The sequence below is a fragment of the Musa acuminata genome, chromosome BXJ1-4, assembly GCF_036884655.1.
Source record: "Musa acuminata AAA Group cultivar baxijiao chromosome BXJ1-4, Cavendish_Baxijiao_AAA, whole genome shotgun sequence".
In the NCBI taxonomy this organism is placed as follows: domain Eukaryota; kingdom Viridiplantae; phylum Streptophyta; class Magnoliopsida; order Zingiberales; family Musaceae; genus Musa; species Musa acuminata.
The window spans coordinates 33,606,608-33,619,472 of record NC_088330.1 but is presented as its reverse complement, the minus strand read 5'-3'; the positions used below and the strand labels follow the sequence as shown (position 1 = coordinate 33,619,472).

At 38.0% G+C, this 12,865-nt stretch overlaps 1 protein-coding gene across 1 annotated transcript; it reads left to right on the top strand.

Annotated features, from left to right (window-relative positions):
• The first annotated feature begins 2,988 nt into the window (after nt 1-2,988).
• On the top strand, nt 2,989-9,831 carry LOC103976394 (flavanone 3-dioxygenase 2-like). Its single transcript, XM_009391589.3, has 4 exons — nt 2,989-3,220; nt 3,298-3,545; nt 4,240-4,564; nt 9,357-9,831. The coding sequence occupies exons 1-4, from the start codon at nt 3,023-3,025 to the stop codon at nt 9,597-9,599; spliced, it is 1,014 nt and encodes a 337-aa protein (XP_009389864.2). The 5' UTR covers nt 2,989-3,022; the 3' UTR covers nt 9,600-9,831.
• The last annotated feature ends 3,034 nt before the right edge of the window (nt 9,832-12,865 follow it).

Here is a 12,865-nt window from a genome sequence, read left to right as displayed (position 1 = left end):
TTAATCAAATACGAGAAATCTTATATCACTCATAAATAGATAGGTGATAAGATGGACTGAATAAAAAAATAGATTGATAATATAAATAAATCGTTCAAGCATCATAAATTAAAACTGAATAACATTTTTTTACGAGCTAAATACACTAACAAAAAAATATAAAGTATTTGATTTCAAACATAATTTTAGTACTAATTGTAAGCATAAAAATCATGCTTATGCATATGTTATATAAAAAATTTTAATATCAAAATATAAAATTAAATAATAATAGATCAAATTTACGATGCATACCTTTCAATGTCATTCAGAAAATTTTTATCTGATCTACGAGTGTATCATCATCGAATCCAAAAGTTATAACGATATTGATATATAAAAAGAATTAGATTCAGATTCTTCTCTCTTCTTATCTTACATAACATCGTTATAAACGATGGATTGGAAATAAAGGGGAGATGAGAGAGTACTTATAATCTCTCAATAATATCGTATATCTTTGAATTATCTTATTTGTATATCCGCATATTTACGTACTTGTCATTAGTCCCTAAGATGTTATTTTTTTTTATAAGCGAGAGAGAAGATCTAGGATAAATAATTATAAGAGAATTTTTTTCTATCAAAATCATCTCTTGGGGAATCATACTATAATTGGAATTCATTTTTATTGGTCGATAATGCTTGAATCCAATCGTATCCATAATATATCTTAACTAATTAGAAAAATCATATAATCTAATATAAGATTCTTACACATTATACATTTTCACATATTTACTTCTCAATCAAGCGTAGGATCAATTATACGAATCAAAATTTCTTCTTGTATTTTTTAAGGTATACGGTCATCAGTAGCTAAATCAATCCTACGATTGGAGTTGGATTAAGCAACAGTGTAGGTAGCCAAACGTTCGCTCTATATAACATTATCCATCATGGGTATAAAACAGAACTATAGTAACAAGGTGGCAATATCTCTAGTTTAGTTGCTCCCACAATACATTGAAATATGGGGTTCTGCGAACACTACTATTGGGAACTTCTAACACTGTTGGGCTTTGTTAATTGGTCCGGCTATTTGGCACCTCTCGTCCTGCCATCTTCTTGCTTGAGCACATCAGGTGGCACCGACGGGTGGAACTTAACCTTCTTTTCCTTTGCTTGATCTTTTTAATCGGATTAGAGTACCCATTATCCAGGTTTATAATGTCTACGTATAGGAGAATAGGCATCCTATATTTGTAATGGATTCTGATACCCGGATAGTTAATTGGATTTAGAGAGAGAGAGAGATTATATAGATTCCATGTGGTGTCAGTTTATGGGCCTTAGATGGGCCGTAATGAGCCTCTACCACAAACATAAAGGGTATATGAAAGATACTTTTCCATCACGTTGGCAGCCAAGGAAGTTTCCCGGAAGCTACTCGCAAGACTTGACTCACGAAGCGGTGCTCCCAAGTCAAGTCAACGTAGTGGAAGGGGTACCGCACCGCCCAATCATTAATGCCCCAGCGAGCGCTCAACGTCAACCTCGCTGCGTGTCTTCGTCCATCCCTAGGAATGGCCGGGAGCGCCGTGCCGCAAACAAGTCGGTCTGTGTACCCTACAAGTTGTCCCTCGCCGTGCCCACGACTTGCTCGTCTCCGTCTCCTCCTCCACCATGCATGTACAACCATTCCTTGATTTGAAATACATAAACTAATAGATGACACGGCTCCACTTGCTCTCGACTGGTGAACGCACGTCGGATGTCGAGCTCCACTGCGAAGCAGCAGATGAGGCGGAGGTGACGAAGAGGCGCCACCTCCACCGCACAAGGAGGCGAACCGATGTGCTTCGTAGAAGAAGGTATTGGTTGCACGTTTAGGTGCGCGACAAGCGTAGACTGATGATCAGCACGAAACGAAAAGAAAGGGAAATCGGAGTCCACGTGACGTGCGTTTAACAACGAGCCCGTCTGCGACGGCAAACGAGTTGACTTGACTTGACTTGACCTCCATATTTCGTTGGTGCAATATGATTTCGGCATTGGATTCTTTTCCAGTGCCCTTTGTGACGCATGCTTTATGTTCATCGGCCACGTAGCAAGTAATTTCATTTCCTCAAATCATACTTGAAAAGAGGATCATTAGAAGCTAATTAATTGAGTTTGATTCTCGATCGTTTATAAATAACATAATGAACGATATAGAATTCTTAAATATATCTCGAATTGTAGGATAATATCTATATATTTGTATGAAATATGATTGATTGATTATACATGCATTATTCGATCAATCTAAAATTCCACACATCAATAAATACACACTGTTCCAAACACGTATAAACAAATCCACTGAATCTCCACCATATATGTCTCTGTCATGTATTTAGAGACTTATCCCACGCCACAACGACCGGCCAATTAATTGATCGGTTGTCTTTCTCAATCGCTCTGCCCGAATTATTAACCTCTCACTTGTGTGACGATATGGTATTAAAAATCTTATTATATAATTCAAATCGAATTTTACTTCTATTAATGGTAGAATATATAAATTAAGCAGAAGAAATTCTTTTATATATAAAATAAATAAATAACAAAAACCATATCATAACTGTAGCTGAGACTGACTAATCCCATTCCACAAACCTGAAGGAACAAAATTACACCTCATTAGTACATATCAAGCCACACTACATAGAAAAAAAACCACACTTAGACATAAAATGAGTTGACTTTTAATGTATTATTTGTGGAGAAGACAAAAAAGGCAGTGAGTGGTGAGATGAAGGACAGAATGTTGCGTTGCATGGTGGTGAAGACACGAAATCGTGTCGTGGCCTTTATTTATTTGGTCGTCATTTATTTTCTGGAGTCAACATCTCCAGATGCTGGTCTTCACCCAGTTTTCTTGTTTTACCTTAAACTCGGAACTATAGAGAGGAATTTACAGTGGGATATATATATTCTCCAATATATATCGCCCTTCCCTCTGCCACTCTCTCGCCCTCTTGGGCCTGAGAACCGTCCCATGGCCGACCAGCTCCTCTCCACTGTCCCTCACCACCACAGCCTCCCGGAAAACTACATCCGGCCGGAATCTCAAAGGCCTCGCCTCGCCGAAGTCATCAGCGACGCCCACGTCCCCGCCGTCGATCTGAGCTCACCCGATAAGTCTCATGTGATCGCTCAAATCGCCGACGCCTGCCGATCGTACGGCTTCTTCCAGGTGTCTTTCCGTGAGCAGGCAACGTAAGGTACTTCTTCTATGTTGGACCCCGTGTTACTGGCTTGTGGTCTTTATAGGTGTTGAACCATGGAGTGCCAGTTGAGCTGATGGTGAAGATGATGGTGATCGCTCTGGAATTCTTCCGCCTCCCTCCGGAAGAGAAGGCGAAGCACTACTCGGATGACCCGGCCAGGAAGATGAGGCTGTCGACAAGCTTTAACATCCGGAAGGAGACGGTCCATAATTGGAGAGACTATCTTCGTCTCCATTGCTACCCTCTGGAGGACTACGTGCCCGAGTGGCCTTCCAATCCTTCTTCATTCAAGTGAGAACTAAGCTCCCCTCCTCCTGCATGCTCTTCCTCTCTTCTTCCCCCTCGCTTTGCATGGTGAACCATGTCAGCAAAGGATTTCTTAGCTACATGGTGCCAAACAAGACCTGTTTCACCTAGTAACCTATCTAGCTTGAAGGTCTTATTTATCCTTTCTTTTCTCCTTTCGAGAAAAGCAATAATAGTCTCAGATGTTCATCTGCAGCTAAAGCAGCGAGTTTTGAACCCTCATATATGCCATTAGCAACCTATTTTGAGGAAGCGGTATGCGGCCATTAGCTCTTGATATATAATATAATCTTTGTGTGCAAACCTCTCCTTATGTGTCAGTCTTGTAGGAGAGATTGTGTAGAATCCTTAACTATTCTTTATCTTGAATATTATTCCCGATAAAAAGCAAGAACGAACCATGGTTACAAGTCTTCTATGAGGAACCTTTGTATCATCTACATCATGATTCTGATTCTGATAGAATGCACATTGTCATTGACTTGACATGCTTTGATAATCTAACAAAAGGACAACAGACTATATAGTCCTTTTAATAGTGGACATGACCGACGTCGGGCTTATCGAGATAAATTAAATCGTGTTGGAATATATGTCCTAATCTGATGTATCTGCACAAACTGTGAAGATGGACTATTGCGGCATCTTGCGAGGAATTTGATGTGCTTGGCTTTGTCAGGGAAGTGGCCAGCGCTTACTGTAAGGAAGTCCGTCAACTAGGTTTTCGGCTCCTGGGAGCAATATCTCTAAGCTTAGGGCTGGAGGAGAAGTACATGGAAGAGGTTCTGGGGGAGCAAGAACAACACATGGCCATCAACTACTATCCCAAGTGCCCTCAGCCGCAGCTCACATATGGTCTGCCACCCCACACGGATCCCAATGCTCTCACAATTCTACTTCAGGATCCCGACGTCTCTGGCTTGCAGGTTCTCAAACACGGCCAATGGATTGCGGTGCATCCCCAACCCCACGCCTTCGTCATCAACATCGGCGACCAGCTGCAGGTGACAGTGCCTCCCTCATCCTCTCTTGCACTTCTATTTTTAGTTTTTGAATTACATAAATGAAAGAAGAGATCATATAAATGCAATTTTTCTTAAATAGTAACCATTTTTAAAATAACAGTATCAAGATATTAGCTCAGATCAAATAGAAAAAGAAATTAAGATCGAAGTATATATATATATATATATATATATATATATATATATATATATATATATATATATATATATATATATATATATATATATATATATATATATATATATATATATATATATATATATATATATATATATATATATATATATATATATATATATATATATATATATATATATAACATTCACAATTTCATATCATACCGGAGTATCGAGCCTAGTTCAGTACGATACGGTATAAGTATATTAAGCGATACGTTCTTACGTACCGCTCTTTTCTTCTACTAGCGTGGGGAGAATATATATATTTTTAGGTACCGCTCGCTTCTTCTACCAGCGTGGGAAGAAGAAACGTCACCTCATTTACTCGCAAGATTTCTTCTCCCTACGAAAAAAAGGGCAATATCGCATCATTTCTTCTACTTGGGTTCTTCTCCCCGCGAAGCCTTGATGATGTTGCCGAGGCTTCTTTTCCCCATGCAGATGAGGAGAAATTGCCAATGACATCAAGGTCTCGTCGCCTCAAACAAAGAGGAGACGATATCTCATCTATGGCGTCCATCGAGGGAGGGTGGCGACAGGTCGGGATCATCGAGAGAGAATGACGTCGGATCTTCCGGTTCTCCTTTTTCTTCTTCCTCTTCTTCCTTTTACCTTGGCTAATATCGCCCGATAACGGGCAGTGATAATCGAAATCGACCGTCACTGATCGATTTTGGGTGGTAATGGGATGGAAACAATTTCAACCTACGGTATCGCCTAATAGCGTGCGACTGGCGGACCAATACATACCACTCGATACGAGTGGTATATATATATATATATATATATATATATATATATATATATATATATATATATATATATATATATATATATATATATATATATATATATATATATATATATGCCATCTATTTAAAGATATAAAATACTAATTTAAATCAAGAAATCCTTATCTTTAAAAGTCTATCTAATCAACTTATTTAAAGGACAAAAGATAAGAAACTTAAAATCATCCCAAGGATAATACTTTAAATCTTAGCACTTCTCTTTAAAATATACTTTTAAATCTAGGGCGACATCACATGTGCAATAGAAGAACAAAAAAAAAAATATCAAAATTTTTCATAGAAAAGAAGGTTTCATCGTCGTATGAAGATTGGTGCGTAAAAATTCACGGAACTGAAAAACCACGCGTGTTAAGGGATGTGTGTTACCTAGGAAGATCGTATATCCTTGAAAACGTATAGATCTATGAGAGAGGATGAAGGAGGTTAATTGTCTATCTCTCTAGCGGTGTTTCATATGGTATGAGCTATGAAGACGCTCCTCAAATCGCTGCTCAAATCTATTCACTATGTGCACCATACAATCAAGAAGGGGGCAACCCTTCTTATTGTTCACATGTTAATAGGGGCTATTGACCGAAAAGGAGAGAGAGAGAGAGAGAGAGAGAGAGAGAGAGAGAGAGAGAGAGAAGAATAGGAGGTGAAAGCCAAAAGGGGTTTAGCTTATAGCCCTTTGGTTTCCTCCTATTTATAGAAGTCATCTGTCAACTTAACTCTAATGGATCATACTATATTGGGTATTGGATCTCCATCCAATTACCCAAGCTTCTTAGATTAATGAGTCTTTATCCAATATTCTCTTATTGGATATCATCTATAGGATTGAATAATTTATATGCTTATTAGATATCCAATAACATAATAAGATAGGGGCTCTAGTGAATATCTCATATCCGAACACCTACTCGTCATAACACATACCATATATGTAACCATCTAACCTTAATATCAAGTTGGCGAATCATACCTATCAGAACTCCTTCTGACTCAGTAAATTATTATCTCCATAATAATTCACTTGACTCATCGACTACGGATATATTATACCACTACGTCGTAGTCTCTATCTGATATAGGAGAATCTAATCTATTGGATATATCTGTCCTTAGTTCCCATATATCGATAGTCTCTCATCTATCTAATATCTCATAGATCATATTCCGAGCATGGTGCTGTCAAACTCATACGATGTCTACTCAAGTCACGCTCTAATCGGATTCTCCCAAAGAACTCTTTCTCTTTCAATCCGAATGACCTTAGCTAGGGATTTGCCTGAGCAAGAATACATGAGATATTTCTCTCATAACATAAAGAGTGGATCCTCTATCAACACTCAATAGCCTTTGTAAGGTTGGCTGTCACTCCCTATGATCGACTGTACTAGAATTGGAACTTTAAAGTCTATAAGTTTGATATAAAAGAGTGGAATACTCATACAAAACATCCTTAGTATCTCAAGTTTAAGGATCATATACACTACTAAGATAACGGAATCACTATATGACAATATGGTATCATTAACCATCTAGCATTTTGTGAGCAGATCAATCAGTGAACTCATTCTCCAATAAGTACCTACGCATTATCCCTAGTGTCCCACACGACGAGACCAGTTGCCTCTAATACTTTTATTTAAGTTATGCTTTATCTTTTAGACTTATTTGTAAGTTTTAACGCATGATCTCAAGTTTTATTTTTATCTAGAGTTTTTATTTCTTCATCGATGATATCCTCCTACTCCCTAACACCTTTTTTCTTCATTAAAATAAATAGGTTTAAAAGAAATAATGACTTATGCTACATTATCTCCATCTCTATAACATGCTGGCTTGGTAATTATTTTTTTATCTTCTCAATGTTAAAATTTTCACTTCATGAACATCATTACTCCCTCGTTTACTTTGCCCCACCATTAGTGACAAAGAAATAATAGAAGTAGATATATACAAAGAAGAAAATAAGTGAAAATTATAAGAGTATTAAATGATAAAGGAGACTTAATCATACGTTTTAAATATATATCATTTTTACTATTGTGATTGATATTTAAAAAAAACTATTTATGGAGGATAATAAGAAGAAACTTTATCAAACATAATATCTCGAGATACCACATACTTATTTGTTTATGGATCCATGCATTTCAATCTTTCTTTCTTTCATCATAGTCAATAAAGATAATTTTTTGGTCTTAATAAAGATAATGTGAATATAGCACAAAGAACCAAATACTTTATAATGAATAACGTTTAATTTCATACCAAACATGAGCCTATATGAATAATTTAGATTAATTGGATTGAAAGGAACTTGATTAATAATATAAGTTACTTAAGTCATCTTTCTACTTATAACTCTTTCTTTACAAAATAGATCCAAGTAAATCTTATAAAATCATTAATAAAGAAAAGCATATAATAAAAATTTGAATAAGATAAAGTTTGAGTAAGGCTTGTTAGATTGATGTGAACAAGCTTTAAGAGAAATTTACACCTCGAAAATAATATATCAAAAGGTTAGTTGTGTGCTTTGTGATATTGACAACCTTGATAAACTTTATTATGGTTAAAAGTAGTAATATGGTTAACTAGACTTTCTACATCATAATTTTTAATTTGAAAAAATTTATATGACCAAGTCTAGCATGTTAGATGTTGATAAAATATATAAATCTTTGACCCTTTTATTATTGTGTATAACATCTATATTTAATTATTTTATATTATAAAAAAACTTAACTTTTTTATGATCAATAAGAATATAATTTCTAACATCAACTACATTTGCAGTAGAAAAATAAAATTTCTTCACATGATACACATTCTTTAATGTAATAGAATTATTATCCTTATCTGAGATTATAATATTACCTTCATGATGTCTCCATCTTCCCTTAGGAGATAAAGACTCCCAATAAATTCTCTAGATCTTATCGTTGGACTGATCGAGAAGCTCGATACTAAATTCACCAACTTGACTATTATAATTTATAATCGAAAAAAGGTCATCATCTTGAAATATAGATTATCACTATTATGGTTCTGATACCATGTAAAGAAAATGAGAGATCATATACAAGTACAATCAGTTCTTAAATAATAATAATAAGAATCAAATAAAAGAAGAAGAAATCAAGATGTACTAAAAACAGAAAAGCTATATTGAACTTCTCAAAAAGAAAAATATAAAAATATTTACAAGATATTGAACTATTTTTTGACTTGAGTTGTATAGACTTGAACACTTAAAAGACTTAAATAAATTTACATATATAGGCATCATCTATTTATAGGTGTAGAATAAAAATTTAAATCAAGAGATTCTCATTTTTACAAGTTCATCTAATCAATTTATTTAAAAGATAAAAAATAAAAAATATTAAAATTTTCTAAAATATAATACTTTAAATCTTAAGATTACACCTCATGGCTTCCCAATTCACTTCACTATATTTTGGTCATCTTGCACTCGATTCTTTGTTTATAAAGAATCTATTGATGCATTACAAATTAGACTTTTCCTTAGTCCGACATATGAAAAGAAATGCATGCATCTTGTAGTAGCATACACTAACCACTATAATGTTGTGGAATCATCCTGTTGATTTTATGTTAAGTGACCTTTGGATTTTCTTTTAGTTTCCAAGTTCTTCTCTCTATCTAACAACATAATCGATGCCTTGTTATGAAAGAGGCAGAAAAGCTCTGCATGAACAAAGGTTTCACTTTGCCACTGGAGCCATATTTCCGTAAGTTTCATATTAATGGCTATATCATTGCAGGCATTGAGTAATGGTAGGTATAAGAGTGTTTGGCACCGAGCTGTGGTGAACTCAGAGAAAGAGAGGATGTCAATAGCATCATTCCTCTGTCCCTGTAACTGCGCCATCATTAGCCCTCCGGAGAAGCTCATCAGCGAGGCATCTCCGGCCATGTACAGGAGCTACACCTACGAGGAGTACTACAAGAAGTTTTGGAGCAGAAACTTGGATGACGAGCACTGCTTGGAGGTTTTCCGAAGCTAAGGTGTATCTATCAATGAACACTGTGTTCGTTGGACAATGCCACCCTAGTTAGTAATGTTGGGAAAGAAGGCATGAGGCTAAAACAAGTGATGTTACTGTCGGCTTTGTTACGGACAATGTATTGGGCCTGGGCCCGGCCCATTAGTAGCCCGTTGTCAGGCATGTACGGTGGCTCATCGATCATGCCCATGAACTGTTCGAGGTTATGCGTAAACGAACAGTTTCATGTCCAGTATCTATCTATTTGTGTTGTGACTGCAATCGAACTTAAGACTGTGACCCTAAAGACCCAGTTTGAAGTAGTTGATTGGTCGAGACACTTCTCCTATTGATTCCCATCAATCAGCCTTCTACCCTATTCTTCTTCTCCTCCTCCTCCTCCTGTCAAGCAACTTCTCCAAATACACTGTTTGGAGATCCAAATGTACATAATTATCTCTCTAGATGACAGCATTACATTTCTCAAAAGCTTGAAGCACTTGCTCAGCTTCCACTGCTAACTTCTGCTTGCGACAATGGAGTTCTCATGGCCTCCTCGATCCATACTCATCCATTTATGCACCTTTGCTTTAGACCTCTGGAAGTCTACCGCGCTTAGGGGGCGCCTTCCAGTAACAGCCCCCTACACTGCATAAATCCATGGGCTGCTGCCTCACTGCATGCCCACCCCTTTGCATGCAACATGCAGCACCCCATCTCAGGGTTTAAAGCTTACACCGCAGCGGCAAAGAAAGCAACGCGGCATCTAAATATAAGGCAGCCTACCATGTACTACTCCTCCTCCTCTACCACCTCACTCCAAAAGCCTTCAGAGCTGCCCATGCTCCATATCATCATCATCTCCCATTTTCGTCGCATGCCGAAAGCAGCGTCGCGGTGGGCACCGCAGCAGAAGAGGGGAAGGCTGTGGTACGCCCCAAGTCCTCAGAGATCCGGGTCCAGTCTTTAGCCTTCTGTTTCTTCCTCCCTCCTCCCAACAATTACTCTTCACTGCCAACCCTACTACATGCCTCCTCCTCCTCCGTCCCTACTCTACCGCAACCATTCTTCTGCAAATTCTCATAGTCATGCAGTCGTGCATACTGCTTTTGCCTAATTTATTACTCCGTGACATCTTCTTTTCTCCGCTGCTTTACGGCTCAGGCGCGGGCGCCATCATCGCATGCATGCATGCATGAGAGGGCTCCTCTCATCCTCTGTTGTAGCCATGGGATCAGTTGTTGCTACTACTGTTCGATCTTTGACATCTCTTCCACCATGATTGTTGAATACAAGCAAGGAACAGTAAAAGTAATGTCCCAGGTTTGGCAGAGAAATCAAAGTTGGTGCTAACTGAGGTAGCCATACTTGTTCCTTTGCCTTCGGATTCTCGGATTTGAGACGCCAACTTTTCCACTTGTTCATCCATATTTGGTCCTATTTGTATGGAGTTGATTGTTACCTTGACAAAGAGAGCAGCGGTGATCATGGTGTTGGCATGCAGTGAAATCTAATCTTGACCCCAACAATCATGATGATATATTCGTGGTCGTTTCCTTGGGTGATTGAAATCAAAGAATTGATCGTCAAGTGTAATCAATTAATGAGTTGCAGATATCACACAAAATGAATCGAGTGTAATTAAAACATCCAAAACTTTTAGTTCTTATCAATGTAAGAAACAGATTCAAACTCGTTATTTCTCGCTTTCCATCCAATACATATGATCCCTGTAACTGTGAATTCAATGAGATGAATAATTCTTCTTAAGATAATAGTAGATTGGCATGAGACTCTATGAATATTCTACTATCTTGGGTGACAAATTCCAGCAATGGGTGGTGGTGTGATGACAGCAGACAGTAAGAAACACATAATGATAGTGTTTTATGGAGGCCTGTGACCTGACGCAGAATTTGTATCCAATACATGGCATAAGTGTTCATAAGATCATGTCATAGTCTTTCCTAGACATGGCTACATTCTTCCAAGCTGATTAATGGATGCCACAGTATTACTGATGCAAAGAAATTGTGTACATCAAACCATTTAAGTTCCATTTATGAGGCACCCTTAAAGTCTATTTCCATTGATTGTCATGTTTATAAACATGTCGAGGCAGCCATCGATTCTTCTTCTTTGTTGAGGTTATCAGTTCCTGCAAAAAGCTCAGAGTAAAGAAGCGCGAAATTGCACGACGCATAGAGAAACTCGACGTGGTCCCATGCAAATCTTATTTGCATTTATCAGCACGCGTTCCTCCTCATCGCACAATCTACTTTACAGAAGCAACACATCATTCTATGTATCTAAATCGTATAAATGCTGAGAGAGACAAGTCACAAGTTCCACTTGTCTCGCCAAAAGTTAGGTTCTAAGCCGCGTCACAACCAGTTGACGATCGCGTAAGTGGCAAAGGCGATGTCCACATGCATGGATTCAGAGGATATAGCAACAAAGGGAAGAGATGTCACATGCCAAGGTAGGGGTTTTTTGATTCTGCAAACCCCGGTCGTCCTCAGCAACATGTATGCGGTGGTGGCGGGTGATGCCGGCCGGCCTTAGCCGAAAGGGAAAGGGATGTATAGGCTTCAGGCAATCCTCGCCGAAATGTGTAGAGAATCACATGGACTTACTACAGTGACATTTCTTATGGTGGACGGCAGGGGAATGCATGGGGCAACAACAGATGGTGAAGACTTTGTGCATGCAGCTCCTCCTCTCCACAGATCAGTAGATGGACCACCTCGGAGATGACCCCCTTGCGCTGCTCATGTGGGACGACTGTAGATGCTGCTGCTTGAGCATCTGTCGGCGGCAAGACATGCCCTGGAACTTGGATTCATACGGGGAAAGCTATGCCAAATCCTAATAAGCCTGCATTCCTATGGAGTTCAGTGATGTGTATATATTAATTTGAGTTACTTGATGACTCGGCAAATATGATCTCCTTCTCTAATTAGAATGAGACGAACTCAATTGACAGTGCAGCCTTAAGCATTTCACATTCCTGCAAGCAGAATTTTTCTTTCATGCAGGCAGTGATCAGACTCTACTGTCAGTCACGGGCAGATCCAGCTGAGAGAAAGAGGAGTACTCATTCATTCTGGGTTGCTGATTGATCACTTGTTAATATCTTGGTTCTTTGGATATTTAAGGGGTTGATTTAGGTATGGTGGCTGTGTTTGATGACTGAAGTTTTTGACACCCTGAAATCTATCAATTTAATTCTTTCTTCTTGTTTTCTAGTTTCTGTTTATAAATGAAAATTGTAAGTTTCTCCATGT

Bases quoted from the DNA above. Each gene is read 5' to 3' on its own strand.
- LOC103976394 (XM_009391589.3), top strand. From the start codon at position 3,023: ATGGCCGACCAGCTCCTCTCCACTGTCCCTCACCACCACAGCCTCCCG. The intron at 3,221-3,297 runs GTGTCTTTCCGT...TGGTCTTTATAG, and splicing joins GATCGTACGGCTTCTTCCAG to GTGTTGAACCATGGAGTGCC. The intron at 4,565-9,356 runs GTGACAGTGCCT...ATATCATTGCAG, and splicing joins ACATCGGCGACCAGCTGCAG to GCATTGAGTAATGGTAGGTA.